Source organism: Carcharodon carcharias, chromosome 7 (assembly GCF_017639515.1).
Source record: "Carcharodon carcharias isolate sCarCar2 chromosome 7, sCarCar2.pri, whole genome shotgun sequence".
Classification (NCBI taxonomy): domain Eukaryota; kingdom Metazoa; phylum Chordata; class Chondrichthyes; order Lamniformes; family Lamnidae; genus Carcharodon; species Carcharodon carcharias.
In genome coordinates, this window is record NC_054473.1 from 155,082,755 (window position 1) to 155,101,397 (window position 18,643).

The window sequence follows — 18,643 nt, forward strand, 5'->3', positions numbered from 1 at the left end:
CAGGGCTTTTATTTCACTGATTGATCTAATTCACTGAATTAGACTGATGGTGGCTTGTAAAAGCTGTTTAAAAACTACACGAAGTCACCTCAGAAGTATGATGGAACAGGCTGATTTTTGTCTCGCCAGGGGCAATCAAAATTAATTGAAGGCAGTACCTTCAACTGTAAGAACCATCACTGTTGTATTACACTGCATCTTTGATGTTGATATCATATAAGATTTGATTTTGGGTTGACAGCATAAGTTCAATACAACAATGTTGGTTCATGTCCTTACTGATCTAAGAAAGAACTAATCTTAGATTTTTTTCACCAGGACTGCAGAATATTTATAAAATGGTGCTTGGAGTTCTGCCCTTTGCTCATTCCTGTTGCTGGGTGGAGGGAGTATAACATCTCACACCTATAAAAATGTGGTTGATTTTGTACTGACTTCCATTTGAATACATTTTGTTTTATTGTTTATTTTGAAAGCTATTATTCTCATGTCATAAAGCTTGCAGTTAACTGCGATGAAAAATTTATATTGTACTGCAAAAATCAGATCACAGCTATTATCAAATGTTTTTTGCAAAGACCTTTAGTGAGAATTCATCTTTAGAGTGTCTAAATTATTAAAATACGGTATGGAATATTGGATATGAGTAAAGATGTCCGCATGTTGGCAAGGAGCACTGTTTATACTCATATTGGTTTTTCTTCTTAGATTAGGAAAGCTGGGGCTATCACTTCCTGTGTGACCAGAAAAGTTAATAAAGAGACCTTCTTTTCTACAACATGAAGATGAAGGACAGGGCTTTAATTTGCACCATATACTACCAAAGATCAAGTCCAGACTTCAAGTTATTTGGGCTGCTGCGTTTGAGTGGAACTAAATATGTTGTGTTTTACACAAGTTTTACATGAAGTGAAACAGAGCGCACAGTGAAAACAGATGTCCTGAAAATGCCCTGTGTTATTATGAAGCTAGTAATCATCAAAAACAAGTCACTTTACAAAGCTTGCAAACAATCTAATTTAAATGGTAATATGGGTAGAGAGTTATAAAATGTTGAAATCACCAGACCAACAAATAAATTGCTGATTTGAACTTATATGAGACAACAACCAAAGTAAAACATAGCAGAAAGTGTATTTAAATATTTACATGGGTTATTAAGAAGCTGAAAGAATCAATAGGATCTCTGAATAAGCTTGTTCATGGAAGAGTACCTCATGTAGCAAACATAGTTTAGTCATTAAATAAGAAAAATCAAACTTTTTTTCAGTTTTCGTTTTTTTTTAATCCAACCAATGTGTATATAGTAAGCTGAGGAAAATATGATCCAACAAATAGAACATCTAAAATTCAGTGTGCTTTAAAAGATATTGTTTACCACTACAGCATTTCAGCTGGAAGCTTAAAGGCAGATTTCAAAGCTTTATTTCAGCTGGTGAGTGTTTCCTGACTGTCGAAACACTTGAATATCTGCTGCAACTCAGTGATGAGTTTAAGGCTGTAATTGGAATGAAGGATAAAATAATATTTTGAACTCTTCAATACAAGTATTTTCTCTTTGGAAAGAATAGAGATAGAGCGAATATAACTACTTAAATTCCTGGCAGGAAGTCACTGGACTTTGGCAGTGGTCTGTTTTCATGAAATAGAGAGAATTGTGGAAAGTATTAGAAAATTTGAGGCAGAAGGGTGTTACTACTTGAAATATTCTGACAGAAAAAGCAGTGGAAGCAGAATCCATAATAACTTCTACAGGGCAGGTTGATAAATATTTGGAAGAGAAGTTTAAAAAGTTGTGGGGAAAGGGTAGAGAAATGGTTCTAAGTGGATAGCTTTAGAAAGCCAGGACAAGTAAGTTGGCATATAAAGAGAAAATGCTGGAAATAATCAGCAGGCCTGGCAGCATCCGTGGAAAGAGAAATAAAGTTAACATTTCAGGCAGATGACCTAGTATCAGAAGAAAGGTCATCGACCTGAAATACTAATGCTCTTTCTCTCTCCACGTACATTGTCATTGAGCATTGCCAGCATTTTCTGTTTTTATTTCCGATTTCCAGCATCTGCAGTATTTTGCTCTTGTACTGGTAAGATATCTTCTTCCTTCTGCCATAAAATTCTGCAACTCTGAGATTTCTCTCTGAGTTCTTTTTATGAGTTCTTTGCATTCAGTTGCATAATATTACCATTACCTGGAGCAGATCACGTGCCAGTTATTGCATTTAGGAAATGATAGGGGGAAAAGTTACATGAGTAGTTAAAATATTTTGTTTTTATTTTTAAATACCTTTTATCTCCCAGATTTGAATTGTCATTGTAAGGAACCACAACATTAAAAAGTCATTCATGCCTGCCATTAGCATTTCCATGCTCATGTTAAGTGTTTGTGTTCACATGTCAATACCGTCTTTCTTGGAATAAGTTAGTGCTTCTGGTTCTGCCTGGCCAATCTTCCATGTTTACTGCAGAATACCTTGCAAATAGGAGGGAAAAGATAGATTTGCATTTATCTAGTGCCTTTCATGACCTCAGAACATTCCAAAGCACTTTACAGTCTTTAACCAAACTTTTAAAAAGTACTTAATTGATTGTAAAGTAAGAAATTCTACTGTTTTGCAATTTCTCAAGAGGTATTGTTCTTCATTCATGCCTGGTTATGTAGGCCTCATTCTGGCTTGTGTTGAAAGGTGGCATCAAAACTCCTGGGAGATATTCTGTAGAGCCTACTGTGTAAATTGTAGTGGAAAAACTGATGGAAAATACAGAGAGTAATGTAAAATGTACAATGAGGGAAGTGACATATATATTCAGTCAGTGTTTGTTACTCTGGGTGAGAAGGGAAGGGAATAGTCTTGGAGAATAGTGCCAAAAAGTACTAACTTAAGTGTCAGCTTGGATAAGTTGGCATCAATTCTGCCTCAGAATCTAGTGTTGTGGCTTGAAATCCCATTGCAGACCTGAGTGTCTAATCTAGAGCAACAGTTAAGTGCAATACTGAGGAAGTGTTGCATTATCAGAGGTACTGTCTTCAGATTGGGATTAAACTGGGATCCCATGGCACTATTCAAAGAACAGCAGGGTGTGAGACTGACGTCTTGGTCTACATTCCTCCTTCAACTAACTTTGCTATGTGCAAAGTGGTGCAATGGTTGCAACAATGACTGTATTCAAATCATCACTGGTTGTAAAATGTTCTGAATATGGGAAGGGTGTTGCTGTATAAATGCAATTTATTTCTGTTGTCTTTCTTGGATTTGGTCATCCTGAGTCTGTGAATAGCATTCTATTTGAAGCATGTACACCCACAAAATACCAACTTACAATTGTGATTTCTATTCACAAGGAAAGAATCCCAGTGAACTTGAAGTTTATCAATAATCTTGGTGATAGCATCAGTTCTTTGAGTTGTTTTGATGCACATATTGAAGGCCTGCTGAATAATCAGAGAGGAGCATCTTACCTCATAAGAAATGCATGGGCTAATTGTGAATTTATCGTTGGTTGTGTAGCATTGTGAAGCTCATGGAATGAATCCACTTACATTGCTTTTCACACTTTTAATCATGCTTTTAATTTATTTCTCCTTGTAGTCCTTGGGCACTAGCTGGAAATTATGGGAACACATGGTCAAATCTTGAATTTTGTCTGGCATACATACTCATGATCCAAGATCCATATATGGATATAAAAGCAAAAAACTGTGGATGCTGGAAATCCAAAACAAAAACAGAAACAGAAATACCTGGAAAAACTCAGCAGGTCTGGCAGTATCGGTGGAGGAGAGCACAGTTGACGTTTCGAGTCCTCAAGACCCTTCAACAGAACTAAGTAAAAATAGGAAAGGGGTTTAATTAGCACATTCCTTTAGATAATATCACCACCTTCAACACCTCTTTGTCTTTTTGTCTGTGACATCTTTTGGTTATCTCCACCTATTACTGGCTGCTTGTCCCAACAACACCCCCCCCCCTTAAATCGGCTTATATTTCACCCCTTTCCTATTTTTACTTAGTTCTGTTGAAGGGTCATGAAGACTCGAAACGTCAATTGTGCTCTCCTCCGCTAATGCTGCCAGACCTGCTGAGTTTTTCCAGGTATTTCTGTTTCTGTTTTTGTTCCATATATGGATAGGTTTAGCGAGTTCCTCCATCTATCTCTTGTAAGAGAAGATTGAACATTCTCATCCATTTTATTTGTTGCCTTCATTAATGATATGTTCAATAATATGGTTAATGATGGAGTACCTGTTCTGGATATTTTGAAATAATGCAGATCTGCTTTTAACAGACAATCTAATGTTGGCAACTCATCTGAGAGTTTGATGAGCTTTATTCTCTGTGTGGAACTCAGTACTAAGCCCCTGGATAGTATAAAGTATTATGACTTTGCATGCATCAAGGAAGGATCTCAAATGTGTTGATCAGAAGATAGAGTGGGCCATCTGTTCTATTTGTTCATTCGTGTTGGTATCTAGTTGCCATCTTCAGCCTTCAAAACCATGCTAATAAGGGCTAAAGGAAATTTGACCTTTTCTTTCAATGGCAGCAAGAAGATAAGAAATTGGAGCAGGAGTAGGCCATTCAGCCCCTTGAGCCTGCTCTGCCATTCAGTAAGATTATGGCTGATTTGATTGTGGCCTTAACTCCACTTTTCTGCCTGCCTCCTATACCCCTTGATTCCCTTGTCAATTAATGATCTGTCCAACTCAGCTGTGAATATATTCAATGACCCAGTCTCCACTGTTCACTGGGGAAGAGATAATTCCAAACAGTAATGACCTTCTGAGAGAAGAAATTCTCCTCACCTCTGTTTTAAATGGGAGATCCCTTATTTTTAAACTGTGACCCTTGGTATAGAATCTCCCATGAGAGGAAACATCCTCTCAGCATTTACCCTGTCAAACCCTCTCAGAACCTTGTATGTTTTAATAGGATCACCTCATTCTTCTGAGCTCCAATGAGTCCAAACCTGCTTAACCTTTCCTCATAAGATAAACCCTTCAAACCAGGCATCAGCCTAGTGAATCTTCTCAGAACTGCTTCCAACACAAGTATGTCCCTCCTTCAGTAAGGTGACCAAAATGGTACACAGTACTCTCGGTGTGTTCTCACTAATGCCCTGTACAGTTGTAGCAAAATTTTCCTACTTTTATACTCCATTCTCCTTGCAATAAATGTCTTTGGAATTATTTGCTGTACCTGCATGCTGACTTTTTATGATTCATGTACAAAGACACCTGAACCCCTGTGTACAGCAGGATTCTGTAATTTTTCTCCATTTCAATAATATTCTGCTTTTCTATTCTTCCTGCCAAAGTGGACAACTTGACATTTTCCCACATTATACTCCATTTGCAAGTTTTTGCACACAACTTTTTTTTATTCTTTGATGTTAAGTGGGCATTGCTGGCTAGGCCAGCATTTTTATTGCCCATCCTTAAATGCCCTTAAGAAGGTGATGGTGAGCTGCCTTCTTGAACTGCTGCAGTCCATGTGATGTAGGAACACCCACAGTGCTGTTAGGGAGGGAGCTCCAGGATTTTGACCCAGTGACAGTGAATGAATGGCAATATAGCTCCAAGTCAGGATGGTGTGTGGCTTAGAACAAAAGAACCTAAGTGTATAAATAGGAACAGGAGGAGGCCATTCGATCCCTCATGCCTGCTTTGCTGTTCAATAAGATCATGGCTGATCTGCTTGTGTTTTGAATTCCACATTCCCATCTACCCCGAGAACCTAGATTCTTTTTAGGCAAGGGAATCAATCTACCACTGCCTTAAAAATATTTAATGACCCCGCCTCCACGCTTTCTGAGACAGTGTTCCAAAGCTGCACAACCCCCTGAGAGAAAAAAAAATCCTCCTCATCTCTGTTCTAAAAGGGCGACCTCTAATTTTAAAACAATGTTCCCTAGTTCTCGACTCACCCACAGGAGAAAGAATCTCTTCCATGTCTACCTTGTCAAGGCTGTTCAGGGTCTTGTATACTTCAATCAAATCACCCCTCACTCTCCTAAACTCCAGTAGAAATAACCCAGCTGTCCAACCTTTCCTCTTCAGACTCATTCCAGGTGACAATCTAGTAAACCTCCTCTGAACCACTTCCAATGCATTTACTCCCTTCCTTAAGGAGACCAAAACCACACACTGTACTTGAGATGCAGTCTCACCAATGCCCTGTATAACTGAAGAATAACATCCTTACTTTTATGTTCAATTCCCCTCATAATAAAGGATAGCATTCCATTAACCTTCTTAATTACTTGCTGTACCTGCATACTAACTTTTTGTGACTCACGTACTAGAACACCTAGATCCCTCTGCACCTTGGAATTATGTGGCCGTTCTCCATTTAAGTAATACTCTTTTTTTATTTTCCCTGCCAAAGTGAACAATTTCATGTTTTCCCACAAACTCTATTTGCCAGATCTTTGCCCAATTAGTGGAACGTCATAAGGATCAGTCCTAGGGCCTCAATTATTTACTATCTATACTAATGACTTGGAGGAGAGGGCAGAGTGTAGTGTATCCAAATTTGCTGACGATACAAAAATAGGTGGGAGGACATGTGATAGGGGCATAAGGAATCTGCAAGGGGATATAGATGGGTTGAATGAGTGGGCAAAAATTTGGCAGATGAAGTTTAATGTAGGAAAGTGTGAGGTCATGAACTTTGGTAGGAAGAATCAAAAGGTAGACTATTATTTAAATGGAGAGAGACTCCAAAAAGGTGCAGCACAGAGGGATCTGGGTATTCTTGTGCATCAAAAACAAAAAGTTAGCATCCAGGTGCAGCAAGTAATTAAGAAGGCAAATGGAATTTTGGCCTGTATTGCTAGGGGGTTGGAGTTTAAAAATATGGAAACCTTGTTACAACTGCTCAGGTTGTTGGTGAGGCCGCACCTAGAGTACTGTGTACAGTTTTTGTCCCTGTATTTAAGAAAGGATATACTGGCATTGGAGGCAGTTCAAAAGAGATTCACTAGGTTGATTCCTGGGATGAAGGGGTTGACTTATCAAGAACGGCTAAACAGGTTAGGCCATTATTCATTAGAGTTTAGAAGAATGAGGGGTGATCTTATTGAAACATACAAGATTTTGAGGGGGCTTGACAGGGTAGATCTTTCCACTAATATGGGAATCTCAAACTAGGGGACATAGTTACAGAATAAGGGGACACTCATTTAAACTGAAATGTGAAGGAATTTCTTCTGAGGGGTAGAGAATTCCAGACATTCACTACCCAGAGAGTTGTGGAGGCTAGATCACAAAGTATTTAAAGAGGAGGTAGATAGATTTTTAAAATATCGCAAGTTGAGGGCTATGAGCTGGCAAGAAAGAGGAGTTGAGGCCTGGGGCAGATCAGTCATGATCTTATTTAATGGCGGGGCAGGTTTGAGGGGCTGAATGGCCCACTCCTCCTGTTTCTTACTATGTTCACTCACTCAACCTATCTATATCCATCTGCAACACCCTTATGTCCTCTTCAAAACATACTTTTCTGCCTGTCTTTGTGTTATCTGCAAATTTAGCTACCATGCCATCGCTCCTCTCACCTAAGTCATTGATGTAAATTGTAAAAAGTTGAGGCCCCAGTACAGACCTCTGGGCAACTTCACTCGTCACATCTTAGAGGGGAACTTGTAGGCGATGGTGTTCCCATGCATCTGCTGCCCTTGTCCCTCTAGATGCTAGAGGTCGCGCGTTTGAAAGGTGCTGTTGAAGGAGCCTTGGTGAGTTGCTGGAATGCATCTTGTAGATGATGTACACTGCTGCCAACTTGTGTCAGTGTTGGAGGGAGTGGATGTTGAGAGTGGTGGATGGGGTGCCAATCAAGCAGGATGCTTTGCCCTGGATGATGTCACACTTCCTGAATGGTGTTGGAGCTGCACTCTTCCAGGCAAGTGGAGAGTGTTCCATCACACTCCTGACTTGTGTCTTGTAGATGGTGGATAGGGAGTCAGGAAGTGAGTAACTCTCTGCAGAATTCTCAGCCTCTGACCTGCTCTTGTAGCCGTAGTGTGTATGTATGTATGTATATATATATATATATATATATATATATATATGGCTGGTCCAGTTCAGTTTCTGTTCAATGGTAACCCTAAGGGTGCTGATAGTGGGCTATTCAAGCAATGGTAATTCTGCTGAATGTCATGGGGAAATGGTTGGATTTCCTCTGGTTGGAAATGGTCATTGCCTGGCACTTGTGTGGTGTGAATGTTACTTGTCACCCAAGCCTGAATGTTATCCAGGTCTTGCTGCATATGGGCATGGACTGCATCAGAATCTGAGGAGTCACGAATTGTGCTGAACATTGTGCAATCATCAGTGAACATCTTGACTTCTGACATTACGATGGAGGAAAGGTCATTGATGAAGCAGCTAAAGACATTTGGGCATAGGGCACTACCCTGAGGAATTCCTGCAGTGATGGCCTGGGACTGAGATAATTGACCTCCAACAACTTATCTATACCTTCTTTGTATCCTCCTCACAGCTTGCTTTTCTACTTACCTTTGTATTGTCAGCAAATTTGGCTACAATACGGCCGGTTCCTTCACCCAAGTCATTAATATAGATCATAAATAGTTGAGTTCCCAGCACTGATCCCTGTGGCATACCACCAAATACAGTTTGCCTTCTTGAAAATGACCCATTTATCTTGACTCTTGTTTCCTGTTAGTTAGCCAGTTCTCTCTATCCAAGCTATTATATCATCCCAATACCATAAGCTCTTGAATTGTCTTTTATGTGGCACCTTATCAAATGCCTTTTGAAAATCCAAATACGCTACATCTACTGCTCCCCTTTATTCTCCCTGCTTGTTACATCCTCAAATAACTCTAAGTTTGTTAAACATGATATCCCTTTTTCAAAACCATGTTGACTTTGCCTAATAGCATTCTGATTTTTTATAATGTCCTACTACAACCTCTTTGATATTGGATTTAGGCTAACTGGCCTATAGTTTCTTGCTTTCTGTCTTCCTCCTTTCTTGAATAAAGTTGTTACATTTGTGGCTTTCCAATCCACTGGGGTCCTTACAAAATTTGGGGAATTTTGGAAGAATGCAGCTAATTCATCCACTATCCCTGCTACCATTTATAAAATTCTAGGCCGCTGGCCATCAAACCTAAGGGACTTGTCAGCCTCAAGATTGTTTTAAATTCCTCCTTTCCTTTTGTATCTTGATTTTCTATTATTCTTGGGATGCCTCTTGTGTCTTCTACCGTGTAGGTAGATATAAAATACTTGTTCAAAGCCTCTGTTATTTCCTGGTTTCCCATTATTAATTTCCCATTCTCGCCCTCTGTGGAACCAATGCTCACTTTACCACCTCTTCCTTTTTATATACTGGAAGCTTTTACTGTCTGTTTATATTTCTTGCTAGTAATCCTTTGCTGATTTCTAAAATTTTCCTAGTCTTCTCACTTAGCACTAATCTTCATACATAGAAACTAGGAGCAGGAGTAGGCCATTCGGCCCGTCAAGCCTGCTCCGCCATTCATTATGACCATGGCTGATCATCCAACTGAATAGCCTTCTCCCACTTTCTCCCCATACCCTTGATCCCTTTGTATGCCTTTTTCAATTTGACACCATCCTTAACTTCCTTAATTAGTCACAGAAGGTGTGTCTTTCTCGTAGAATCTTTCTTTCTCACAAGGCATATTAAGCTGTAACATATAAGGCATGTTTAAACACAGCTTCTTCATAGCTGATGGAAGAATGTTAATGGAAGAACTTACTTCATCTACCTGGAAGATCAAGGTTCAATGAGTGTTTATGTTATTAACATTGACATTTTTAAAAACATAACCATGCTGGACTTTAAATTGTTCCTGAGCTTGATGTCAAAGACCATGCTTTAAGTGAGTCCACACACCTTAAATACCAGATATGCTCAATATTTGGTAATATAGTGAGCTTGTGGATTGGATAAAATGTCTTCTAAGTATTATTTAGCTTGTTGGATACTTCAGATCACTTTTCATGATCTTGTGGATTTTGGAAATGTGCAATAATCATAAGTGTGAAGACTATGAATTACGAAGTTGGTTTGGTAAAGTAGAAAATACTAGACTTTTATTTGATTCTGTTATGTTTTTACATACCTTTTAAATGTCTGATGTAAAGATTATCTCAGTCAAATATTTGTTACCAGTTTGTCTTTTAATGCCATTATACAAAAACGTACTTTCTTGTTTTATTTTTCCTTAACCGTCCCCTTTGTTTTGATTGTATTGAAATGATTGCTCATCAATTTTTCCAGTTCTGATCATAGGCTGTATGCCTGAAATGTTGACTGTACTTTCCACAGATGATGACTAATGTACTGTGTTTCCAGCACTTTGTTTTTGTTTCAGATTTCCTGTATTTGTGTTTAATTTTGCTTTTCATAAATATATAAATGACAACATAATTCAAGTCTATCATGTAACACATTTTCTGATTCATCTTATTGGGAATTCCGGCCTCAATATCAACTCCTTATGACAGGTGGGAGAGGACTGGGGAGGTTGGGTTAAAAAGTGAAATACAGGAATGCAGCTGCAATCCACCACACATGTGCATGCCACTTCTGTTACAGTGATGGATTTTGGGGAATCCAAGTGTCTTGCTATGGAAAGCTACGACACTTTGGGCTGGATTTTCGTTCCAGGCTCTCTATCACAATACCAGGATGAATTCCGGGTCAGGAACGCAGAGATGTCAGTGGCGAGACCCTGGAAGTGTTTTCGAGGAGGCAGCCAATTGAGAGACTGCCTCCAGAAGCCCTGTCCGTTGAAGGAATGCAGGTTGGCTCCTGCAGCTGGAGGGCCAGTAGGAGGCCTGCCAGAAATGAAAGAATGGCAACCTTATTGTTAAAAGGTGGAAGCTGCTGATGTAGGCAGAAGAAAGAGGAGATGGTAGCACACTCTGAAGCCCTTTTACAAATTTATAAGTACAAAGAGGCCACAACTGCCAGGCCATCATTGTAGAGGGGTAACCCTCTACCTTATAGAGAGGTAACACTATGGTTTTGCCAGATGTTGGGATGAAGTGGGGACAGGGGAACGCTAGCCGTATCCTCCTTGGTCTGCCAATGGGAGGCCACCTCCAACCCTTGGCTATGTTTTGGCCTCAGCTTGGAGCCAGCATGCAATTCCAGTTGGCATCAGTATGGCCTTAATAGGCTCTTTGTGTGGCTTAATTGGCTACCTGCTGCTTGCTGTCAACCAACCTATCCAGGCTGTTCCAAAATTTAAGCCGAATTATGTCAGCAAACCAGTACACTGCTCAGGGTGTGATATTGTGCCCTCACCCACCTTCGCAGCCAAACAAAAATTCATGCAATAGGAATCCCAATTTAAAGTATACTGCTGTTGCATGGGTTTCCCAGGGGCCAGGAAACCAAACAGTGAGAGCGAGGCTAGAATGTTGGTTCCACAAGAAAAGTACCTCTTTCAGGGCTCCTTGTGGGCCAGGAGAAGCAGGAGCTCCACTTGCCCAACCCTGACCCCTCACTGAAACTGTGGGCCTCTCCGACTGCCGCACAATCTGATTGCTGCTGTCTCCTGGCTGCTAGTGTTCTCCATTTGACTGTCTGCTGGATGGGAATTGGAGCTAAACAGTGGGAACAAGGTCCTGCTGTTGGTACTGGTGGGTTTTTTTTTGCACCCCTATGTTTTCTGGAATTTTTGTACGTTTTCGGCCTCATCCCACTCTCCATGTAAATATTGGGACCCATGATTTAGTCTGCCTATTCGATATCAAACCTGACTGGCTTGTCACATTAAACTCAATTTAAACTAACCAGGCTTTTCTATGATAGGAAATGTGTTGACACTTTTTTTCATGAGGACGGGATTTGACTTTAGGGACATCAGAAAACCTATAATTCTAGATATCTCATACATTAGGTTATTTAAGAGTGGAGCCATTAAAAAAATGCCTAGTGTCATTTCCCAATCTATCACCATTTAAATAATATTCTGCTATTCTGTTTTTCAGACAGAAGTGGATAACTTAACACTTATCCACGTTATACTGTATTTGCCAAGTATTTTCCTACTCATTTAACCTGCCTAAATCGCCTTGAAGCCTCTCAATAACTTCCTCACCACTCTCATTCCCACCAAGCTTTGTGTTGTCAGCAAACTTGGAAATATTACATTTGGTTCCCTCATCCAAATCATTGATATATATTGTGAATAGTTGGGGCTCAAGCACGGATCCCTGTGGTACCCACTAGTCACCATCTGCCACTCCGAAAAAGACCCATTTATTCCTACTCTGCTTCCAGTCTGTTAACCAAATCTCAATCCATGCCAATATATTACCTCCAATCCCATGTGCTTTAATTTTACACACTAACCTTTTATGTGGGACTTTATTAAAAGCGTCCTGAAAATCCAACTACACCGCATCCACTGGTTCTCCCTTATCTATTTTGCCAGTTACATCCTCAAAAAACTCCAATAAGTTTGTCAAACATGATTTCCCTTTCATAAATCCATGTTGACTTTGTCTAATTACATTGATATTTTCTATGTGCCCTATTATTACATCATTTATAATAGACTCCAGCATTTTCCCTACTACTGATGTTAGGCTAACTGGTCTGTAATTCACTGTTTTCTGTCTCTTTTTTAAATTGTAGGGTTACATTTGCCACCCTCCATTCTGTCGGGACTGTTCCAGAATCTACAAAATTTTGGAAGATGACAAACAATGCATCCACGATTTCCATAGCCACCTCCTTTAGTACTCTTGGCACGTAGATTATCAGGCCCTGGGAATTTATCAACTTTCAGTGCCAATCATTTCTCCAGCACTTTTTTTTTAGTAATACTCATTTCCTTGAATTCCTCCTCCTGCTAGAACCTTGGTTCCCTAGTATTCCTGGAAGTTACTTGTGACTTCCTTCATGAAGGTAGAACTAAAGTAGTTGTTTAATTGCTCTGTCATGTCCTTGTTCTCTTATTATAAACTCTCCCATTTCAGACAGTAAAGGACCTACATTTGTCTTTAATCTTTTTCTTTTTACATGTAGAAGCATTTACAGTCTGCTTTTATGTTCCTTGCAAGTTTATTCATACTCTATTTTTCCCCTCTTAATCAATCTCTTGGTCCTCCCTTGCAGAATTCTAAACTGCTCCCAATCCTCAGACTTGCTACTTTTTCTAGCAACTTTATTTGACTCCTCTTTCATCTAATACCATCCTTAATTTCTTTTGTTAGCTATGGTTGAGCTGCTTTTCCTGTTGTATTTTTGCGCCAGAAAGGAATGCATAACTGTTGCAATGCATACATTCACTCCTTAAATATTAGCCATTGCCTATCCACCGTCATGCATTTTAATGGAGTTCCCCAATCTATCTTAGCCAACTCACGCCTGGTACCTTGGTAGTTTCCTTCGTTTAGATTTAGGACCCTAGTTTTAGATCAGACTACTTCACTTTCCATCCTAATGAAGAATCCTATCATGTTATGGTCAATGTTCCTAAAGGATCCTGCACAGCAAGATTATTAATTAACCCCTTCTCATTGCACAATACCAAATCTAGGATAGTCTGTTTCCTAGTTGGTTCCTCAACATACTGGCCTAAAAAATCGTCTCGTACGCACTCCAGGAATTCATCTGCCACGGTGTTAATGCTAATTTGGTTTGCGCTGTCTATATGTAAATTAAAGTCACCCATGATTACTGTAGCACCCTTGTTTCATGCATCTCTAATGTCCTGTTTAATATCGTTCCCTACCTTACCACTACTATTTGGAGGCCTATAGACAACTCCCACTAATGTTTTCTGCTCCTTGTTGCTTCTTAGCTCCATCCAGACTGATTCTACATCTAGATTTTCTGAGCCAATATCCCCTCTCACTATCACACTGATTTCATCCTTAACTAACAATGCCATGCCACCTCCTTTTCCTTGTTGCCTGTCCTTCCTAAATATCGAGTACCCTTGGATATTCAATACCATATCATTTGAACCATTTAAAGGAGTTGTAACTATATTCTATTTGTTTTATACATATTGATTGAATTGGACAATTAATGCAGAGAACATTTTAATATTGAATAGGCATAATGTATGGTAGAATTCACCTCTCTCAGAAGCATGTGGTTGTCAGAATGGAAATAGCATAGTAAATATGCAACTTTATTTAAAAAAAAAACATTTGAGCATATAGGGGTGAAATCCCCCCTCCTTCCGGCGTATTTGGAGGTAGGGGGCGTGCAAAATAAAGCGTGTGGCTAGTCCCCCGCCTTCCCACCCGTCCCTGACCTGTATCCCATGTTGCAAGGGCTGGGTAAGGTGTCACGCAGCCCACCTGCCCTTAGGCCTATTGAGGTCCTTGTGTGATCAATTAACTACCAATTAAGGGCCCCATTCTGTCTCCACCACAATTTCCCAGTCTGCGGGGAACATGGAAGTATGCCGGGCAGCCTGGCAGTTTTGACAGTGTAGGCTGCTGTCAAGCAGGAAGTGGGGGGCGGGTAGCTTCTTTGGGGGGGAATTCCCTGTGGCCATCTGGGGGCTCCCCCTTTACACCTCCCCTTGTTCTCTAGGACGAGACATCCTGTCCCTGAGGGGCGCATGTCCCACTCTGACCCAAGTAAGGCTGCCCCAGCATTATATTACTACAGGACAGCCACATTTCACATTGGTGAGGTTTCAACTGGCTGTTAGGTCAGTGGGGTGAGTAATCCACCCCATGAAGTGCTCTCATAATTGGTTGTGTAACCAGCTAGTTGGTTCCATAAAAGGTCTCATCGTGAATTCTACATTTTCCAATGAAATATGGATGTTTTCATGTCAATATTCAACTTATAACATCAATGGTACAATTCATTTAAAAATTGACCAGACAATATGCTATTTGGCTCAGATGTTCATATTTTTAACAATGCAAATGCATTAAATAACAAATACAGATTTAGTGCTTCAGTATGCATACCTGTATGTATGGGTGCTACAGTTGTTCAAAGTGATTCCACTAACATCCTGTTGAAGGTTAATTTGTAGAATTTGGGTGAGGATTTGATTTAGGTTCCTGTGACACTCCACACGCACGAACTTGCTAACCCTTCAGGCTTAGTCTCGTGTGAGCTGTGATCATTTGTACACAGTACCGGAGGTCTGCCAATACCTTTTATCCCAGCAGGAGTCAGTAATTGCAATGAGAAATTTAATTTCTTTTATGATTTTTCAGGAACAACTTCCATTGAGTTGTGTTGTTTAACTGTCTCAATGATTAAATACAAAAATTAGTTTGTTATAGATGTAGTAGCCTAAATAAATCATGGTATCACCAACCATGACTTCCGTAAAGATTGGCTTGCTGGTTTGATGTTTCTGAACAAGTCTGTAATAGATAATTGTTTTCAATAGTAACTATCCAAACTGAGATTGTGAATAATACTTGATAATTTCATAATTGCTGATGAGTGTTGTTTTTCTACTACTTCTGAACTTTGAATCCTATAATATGTTTTTTTTCAGAGGATTTCCCTAATGGAACCTGGCTTGGGGATGAGAATAATGCTGAGATGCGAGTCAGGTGTCCTATCACTCCTGCTGATATGCTGCATGTTGCCACAAATTGCAGAACAGCTGAAAAAATGGCATTGACACTCTTGGACTACCTGTTCCATCGTGAGATACAAGCTGTGTCCAATCTCTCAGGACAGGGAAAACATGGCAAAAAGCAGCTGGATCCTTTAATGATCTACGGAATTCGATGTAAGCACTGTGAAATTTATTTGCCTATTAATAAAACACTATTTCTCCACTTCTGTCCTCAGTTTTGTTGTAGTACCTATCTCCAAAATAATTTCTGCAAGGAGAGAAATTTAGTGGGCTAAAGATGGTTTCAAATTTTTTGGTATTAATTTTGACCTGTTGATTTCTCAAGAGCAAGTAAACCACCATAATATGAGGCGTAACATTTTCCCTGGTGGTTATACTACTCATCATCTTTTCTACAATCATAAGGTTACTAATTAACACAATTTAAATGTACAGTTAACAAGTGTGATTTTTGAAGCTAGTTTTTTTTTTAATTGACGAAGGAATCAGAGGTTAGTGGGGGAGATAGGAAATGGATTTGAAGGCGGATCAGCCATGATCTCATCAAATGGCAGGGCAGGCTCGAGGGGTCGAATGACCTACTCCTCTCCGAATTGTTGTGTTCTTGTGATCTCGGTGAACATTGTATCTGTCCTGTGGAGTGGCATGCAGTTGAGGAGAAGGTAGCTGGTGCTGCTGTAGGTTTTGCTCCCGATGCTGCTGGAGCAGTTGGCATTGGTGTGGCCTCTGCTCTTGCATCTCAGCAGAGATGGAAGGGAAAACTCCAGAAGCTTCTCTCATGCCGTGTTGAAGGCTAGCAACAAGGAAATGCAGCTGAAGGTGAGGTAGTGCGAGACAGCTGCAGCATCTCCTAAGAAGTTGGCAATCACCTGTCAAATAGTGAAAGCACTCTGTTAAAGAAGTACTTTGAACAGCAACGTCTCATTGGCCTTGGCTGGATCTCTTCACTGTAACTGATCAAAACCTTCCCAACCTGTCAGTTTTACTGAAAAATGCTCTTCCAACTGTGCACTCGCCTTGGTGACCCCAACACATTGCTGACAGGCTGGGAAACTGACCCCTGGTAGGGAAATCCAGGTTTCAGGGTTAAAGCAGGTCCTAATTCCTTTCTAAACTTCCTCAATCATTTCTCAATTACTCATCGATAGATCCAACGTCATTCCTTGCTCGTCTTTGAGCCTGCGCAGGGGAAAGCCAGAGTAGGGCAGGATGACATTGGAATCCCAACCCACAATTTCAGGGATCTCCCCTCCCCACTGCATGCACCCCATAACCTCCGTCAGGCTGGGAAAATATATTGTTCATATCTGGAATCAATGGCACCATCACAGATGTAGTCGTGTCCTATCTATTTTGTCAAAACTACTAAGTAATTTATATACCATGGTTCAATTCTCAATATGACAGCTTATAAAACCAAATTTTTGGGCTGAATTTTGCTGTGAGTGCTGGAGGAACACCACCAGCTCTTCATTTGACTATGGGCACTGGTCCATAGATTTTCCATGAGGCTTTACATGGCAAGTTGTTGTCAGAGGGCCATTCAAATGACATAGGGCTCCCTACAACAGCGCTTCCCAAACTGTTGCAAGCCCCGGAGGAGTCGTGGAATAAAATTTTGGTCTAGTGAGCTCCAAGGCAGCATGGCTCCTATGGGGCTCCAACTGACTTTTTGAAAACTGTGAGGCCCCTTTAAACCCTTGTGTTTTTTGGTTGGTGGGAGCAGCCTAATGGACTGATCTCTGAGATCTTATTGCTGCAAAAAAAAAGTCTGGGAAAAAGGTAGGTATTTATTTTTTTTTGTAGAAAACCTATTTCTTCATTAATCAGTATCATAGTACATTAATCATGATTTTGTTCATTAATCAGAGTCCTATTGCAGGAATTAAGAGGATCTAATTACATCAATGCTCCGAGTCCTATTACATTAAAGCCCTGTTACTTTAAGATTCAGGATACTATATCATTAATAACCAGGATAATATGACATTAATAGTCTATTGCATATAAATCAGGATCTGGTTGCATAAATAAGCAGGGTCTATTACATTAATGTTCAGGATTCTATTACATTAATAATTAGAATCTACACAGAATTACACAGTTCCAATGCACTAATAATCAGCTGCCTATTGCTTCCAGGATGCTAATACATTAATAATTAGAATTTAAATTAATAATCAGTCCATTTGCATTAATAATTGGGATCCTATTACATTAAAGCCATTTGCCAGTTGTGTGAATAACCATATTCCTATCAAGTTAATAATAAAGATGCTATTACACTAACAATGAGTCCAGATACATTAATAATCCATACACATTTTCATTAATCAAGTACTTATTGCACCAATAATGTGGATCCTAATCAGAGCCCATTAATCAGAACATTAATAACCTGAGGACTAGCTTGTTAATAATAAGGTTCCTATTACATTCCTAATAAGAGTCCTATTATGTTATAATTCAGGATACTATTACATGCCTTTTCATCAATTCCTCCAATCAACTCCTGTCCTCCAACCCTCCCTCCCCTCCGCTCAATAGCTGAAGCCTCCCCTCAACAACTCTTGCACACTGCAAACTTTCACTCTGGAGTCACATGAAGTCTGAGGAATAATGGGGTCACATTGGGAAAACATTTGGGAAGCACTGCCCTACATGGTATTGGGACCAACAGGACAAGAAATTGTGCATCCCCTTAATCAATTTGATTGAAGAATCATTAATGAGCAGTACAAACCCTGAACCAGAAGTGTAAGTCAGAATAGTGAATTCAATGTCAAATCAAGTCCAGAAAGAGAAAGAAGGATTAGATCGAGGGAGAATAAAAGAAACATTTTTTTTTAAAAGCTATCAGTTCTTAAAAAATTTCCAACGTCAATTAAAATCTGAAGGAATGAGTAGCCACATTGGTTAAAGTTAATTTTCAGTGCCCTTAAGGTGGTTTTGCAGGAATTAACACTTATCAAGCCATTAAAAGAATACTTAGACTAGAGTGATTTGACAACTTTTTGTGGCAGGTTTAGTCTGAAACTATGACTTCAGTACAGGAACTTCATGC

At 39.8% G+C, this 18,643-nt stretch overlaps 1 protein-coding gene across 5 annotated transcripts in view; it reads left to right on the forward strand.

Annotated features, from left to right (window-relative positions):
* Positions 1 to 18,643, forward strand: part of LOC121280341 (BTG3 associated nuclear protein) — a 281,633-nt gene that overhangs the window by 111,239 nt on the left and 151,751 nt on the right. For all 5 annotated transcript variants that reach the window (XR_005943600.1, XM_041192229.1, XM_041192230.1 and 2 more), the window contains one exon: positions 15,493 to 15,732. Coding sequence is in view for 4 of the 5 variants with exons in the window: in XM_041192229.1 (XP_041048163.1) it covers positions 15,493 to 15,732 (240 nt within the window). In the remaining variant the exon portion in view is untranslated. The remainder of the gene's footprint in view (positions 1 to 15,492; positions 15,733 to 18,643) is intronic.